Source organism: Empidonax traillii, unplaced genomic scaffold, assembly GCF_003031625.1.
Source record: "Empidonax traillii isolate 1590-97213 ecotype Southwest subspecies unplaced genomic scaffold, ASM303162v1 scaffold5772:size7198, whole genome shotgun sequence".
Taxonomy (NCBI): domain Eukaryota; kingdom Metazoa; phylum Chordata; class Aves; order Passeriformes; family Tyrannidae; genus Empidonax; species Empidonax traillii.
The window spans coordinates 2,799-7,198 of record NW_020960965.1 but is presented as its reverse complement, the minus strand read 5'-3'; the positions used below and the strand labels follow the sequence as shown (position 1 = coordinate 7,198).

General features: G+C 57.4%; 1 protein-coding gene across 1 annotated transcript in view; it reads left to right on the top strand.

Annotated features, from left to right (window-relative positions):
- The first annotated feature begins 6 nt into the window (after window positions 1-6).
- LOC114073239 (atlastin-1-like) overlaps window positions 7-4,400 on the top strand; it is a 7,036-nt gene continuing 2,642 nt past the window's right edge. The window contains exons 1-4 of the mRNA XM_027911030.1: window positions 7-40; window positions 654-710; window positions 1,426-1,497; window positions 2,385-2,816. Coding sequence (XP_027766831.1) covers window positions 702-710; window positions 1,426-1,497; window positions 2,385-2,816 — 513 coding nt within the window. The 5' untranslated portion in view covers window positions 7-40; window positions 654-701. The remainder of the gene's footprint in view (window positions 41-653; window positions 711-1,425; window positions 1,498-2,384; window positions 2,817-4,400) is intronic.

The following is a 4,400-nucleotide window of genomic DNA, read 5'->3' as shown; positions in this document are numbered from 1 at the left end:
AAACCATATCACCTGTCGAGGCCTTGTGGAGTATTTTAAGGTATTGGCCTGTTTAAGAGAACCTGAGTTTGTTCACCTGTAGCCTTTTGCTCTGATTAAAGGGGAAAGCAGGAGCAGGCAGGGCAGCCCTGATAGTCCTGACTCACTGCAGCTGAGGGCAAACACCTCCTGGGCCTGGATCTGACCTCACAGCGAGCCCCAAAACTGGGAGGAGCTGTTTTCCTTCCCCTGGAGAACTGAGGACTGGAGGGGGATAAGCTGAGGGCTGAATTCCCGTTGCCTTTGGAAAGGGCTTATTTTCGTTGTCATGACTACGGGGACATTTCCATGTGAGACATCAGTGAGTAATTCTCACCACCTGCTCTCCAGGGCCACCTGCCTCTGGCTCCTGCTCCCTCAGGGAAGGACAGAGGTAGGTGCAGATCCCACGGGAGGGTGTGAGTGGTGGAGGGAGATCCTGGAGTGACTGATCCAGCCCACCCTGGGTCGACCTCGAGCCACGTTACGTCGCGTTTCCTGACCAAAGCCATCTCATGCCAGGAACATCCTCCTCCTCCTCCTTTAGATCCTGCCAAAGCTGTGTCTGGAGCTGGGTGGGGGGTGGTTGGTGTTGCTCATGTGTGCTGCATTCCCTGTGATTTCCTCCTTTCCAGGCATACATAAAGATCTACCAAGGGGAAGAGTTGCCACACCCCAAGTCGATGCTGCAGGTACGTGAGTGGGAGCTGGTGGGAATCCATGTGCTGGAATTACCATTAATTCCCAGAGGTGTCCAGCTAGTGCAGTACACTGGGCCTGCTGTGATTGCATTCCAAAATGTAACAGCCCAAAGGAGCAGCGTTTTGGGAAGCGTTTGGCAGTCACGGGCCTGGCATGTCTTGGGAATTGCCCCTTGGATGGGCTGTGGGGGATTGCTGGCTGCACACAGCACCAGCCAGCTCTGCTGGAACGATCCCCCACGGGTAAATGGGATCTGTGGGGCCACACAGGGAGGTGACAGGGCTCTGGATGTGTGCAGTGGCTCCTGGGCTGCTGCTCCACTCCCGGAGCCAGCCGGCATTCCGGCATTCCGGAGGGTGCAGCTGTGGCTGTTTACAGACAGCTGAGCCTTTTATCTCCTTCCTTGCTGTTTCCCACAGCCAAAGCCAAAGATTTCGTTGCTCTGGCTTGGAGGGAGGGAATCCTGTCTTCAGTGCAGGCTTTTGGATGTGTAAATAGGGGATGATCTTAGCTGGGATTGGTTGGAGGCTGGGAGAGCACGCTTGGCTAAGCAAGGCAGCTCCTGAATTCTGGGTGTCCACACACGTGTCCTGGCTGTCAACACATGTAGGCCATGAGCATCCAGAGAGCTACTCCCTGCTGTTCCACTGCTTAACCCTGTCCTTCTGCACCCTAATTTTGTGCCCCTTTTGCCCCCCCTTCCAGGCCACAGCAGAAGCCAACAATTTAGCAGCAGTTGCCACTGCCAAAGACACCTACAGCAAGAGGATGGAGGAGGTGGGTGGTGCTGAGCGTGTCTGTTCACAGTGCCCCTGTCACTGCTGCCACAGGTTCATGGGATCCTGGAATGGTCTGGGATGGAAGGGACCTTAAAGCTCATCTTGGTCCAACCCCCACCAGCCCAGGTCGCTCCAAGCCCTGTCCAACCTGGCCTTGGACACTTCCAGGGGCAGCCACAGCTCCTCTGCCCAACCTGTGCCAGGGCCTCACCACCCTCCTTCCCAATCTCCCATCTAACTCTGCCCTCTGGCAGTGGGAAGCCATTCCCTGTGTCCTGTCCCTCCATCCCTTGTCCCCAGTCCCTCTCCAGCTCTCCTGGAGCCCCTTCAGGCCCTGGAAGAGGCTCTCAGGTCTCCCTGGAGCCTTCTCTTCTCCAGGCTGACCAGCCCCAACTCTACCCTTGTGGGGAAACCTCCCTGCTTGGTTTCCTGGTAGAAAATGCCCTTCATGGCCTTGGCCCATTGACTTCCCAGCGTTCCCCAAAAATGTGAAGGAGTGGGGTGGTCACCTGTGGTGCTAATTAGGGGATCAAGTCATTTTGAGCGGCTTTTTCCCAGAATTCCATCACGGAACGCTGGAAATCGCTGCCGGAGCTGCATGGCCAGACTAAAACACCTTCAAACCAATATATCCATGCTCTGATGCAGAAGGGAAAACACTTCCAGATGGGGTTTTCCAGCTCTGGAAAACGCCGGGATTCAGGGTGGGTGTCGGGGAGCTGTGAGGGAATTGCACAGGGAGCTGTGGGATGGGGCAGCGGTTCATCCCGCTCCCGGAGCCCTTCCCTCGGGATCCAGTGGCCCTGGAGAGCCCCAATCCCAGCCGTTCCAGGGGGAGGGGGGGATGCCGTTCCGGGTGCCACCCCCGTGCCTGTCCCCACGCAGGTCTGCGGGGGGGACAAGCCCTTCCTGGCTCCCAGCGACCTGCAGAGCAAGCACGCCGAGCTGCGGGAGGAGGCGGTGAGGCTGTTCCGGGGCGTGAAGAAGATGGGAGGGGAGGAGTTCAGCCGGCGCTACCTGCAGCAGCTGGAGGCGGAGATCGACGAGCTCTACGTCCAGTACATCAAGCACAACGACAGCAAGAACATCTTCCACGCCGCCCGCACCCCGGCCACGCTCTTCGTCGTCATCTTCATCACCTACGTCATCGCCGGCGTCACCGGCTTCGTGGGGCTGGACATCATTGCCAGCCTGTGCAACATGATCATGGGCTTGACACTTATCACACTCTGTACCTGGGCTTATATCAGATACTCTGGGGAGTACAGAGAACTGGGAGCAGTTATAGACCAAGTGGCCGCAGCCTTGTGGGACCAGGTAGGATAAAGAGCTTTTGGTTTCCACAGAAAAACACCCCCCCCCCTGCCCACCCCTCCCTCCCTGCCCACCCCGGTTTGTCCTCAAGGGGAGTTTGCCTCCCCCGTTTGGGATTTTAGGGTTGGTAGAGCCAGCAGATCCAGACCTGAGCCCTGTTTTTAAATTTTAATCCATTCCATAGACCTTCCAGGGAGGAATTGCTTCCAGTGCAGGTTGTGGAGTTGGCTGCAAGGTGAGGTGTCTTAGGGATGTCACAGCCCCGTGTCAGAGCAGGGTGGACAGCAAGGCTGGAGCTGCACCCCTGAGCCTCTGGAAAACAAGCTGTGTAGATCCAGGCTGGGCATGAGAAAAACTCACAGCAAGCTCTTTTGGTTTGGCTCTTTTTTTTTTTTTTTTTTCCTCCCCCTACTTGTCTTACTCGTCACCAACTGTGAGTTTGTGGAGCCTCTCAGACCTCGTGGGAATGGGGCAGCTCTGCCATGGATCCCACTGGGATCCTCAGAGCCGGGGTGTGTGCTTGTCTCTGTCAAAAAGGAAGGTCCATCCCCTTCCCCTGGTTCAGGGCAGGGATTTGGGCTCTCCTGGCTCTGCTGGAGGTCAAGGCCAGGTCTGGCCTCTGTGCCTGTTTTGGCACCAGGCCCTGCTTTCCTGTTACAGCCTTTCCCTCTTCCCACTGCAGAGCTGGGAGAAGCCCAGACCCTGCAGGCTCCACTGACTCCCCCTGCCCATCCAGGGGTGCAATCCGTGTTCCCAGAGAGCTGGAAGGCTGCACTGGCCTCCTGCCCTTCCATGGCAGAGCCGGGTGAGCTCGTCCCTCAGAAGCCTCCATGGGTTTGATTCCTGGCAGGAAGGGCCATTCTCCAGACCTTTACCCGCTCTTTCCCTGCTTTTCATCCACCAGCAAGATTTCCATGGAGAGCAAGCGCATTTCCCTGCTTCCCTGTGCTGCTGGAGCTGAACCTGCAGCCTGGGGAGAAAAAAAAAAAAAAAAGGAAGCATTTACTGCTCAGTTCCTTCATCCCAGAGCTGGGCAGTGGCAGCATATCACCTGTGTCCCAGGTGGATCCATCCTGGCTTCCCCGTTCCCAGCAGCCTGAGCACCCCCCCCACTGCAGTGGCTCTTTGCTCAGGGACACTTCCCAGCTGCCTTTGGGATTTGCTGGGATATCCAAGCCCATCCCAGTGCAGGCAGCAGTGGGAGCTCAGCAGGAACAGGACACAGCAGGAAGCTGCTGCCCACTTACAAAATGCCCAGCTGGGGTGGGGAGAGGGTGGGAAATGAAGAGGTGAAAGTGCCTGGAGCTGCTCCGTGGCTCCTGCTGGCATCCATGGCTCTCCAAACAGAGGGAAAGTTCTCTGGAGAAGGAGCTGGCCAGTGGCACCTTGCCCACCACCAGCCACAGGGGGGGTCCAAGCACTCCTGGCTCTACCCCATGGAAGTGGGATGGGATCCAGGAGGGATGGCCGGAGCAGTGAGGGGTCCTGCCTGTCTGGGGACACGGCAGGGATGAGCTCCACGTGCTCCCCTGGCCACGTGTGATGCACAGGGGTGTTTCTCTCTCTTTCTGTCTCCCCCTTCCCAAT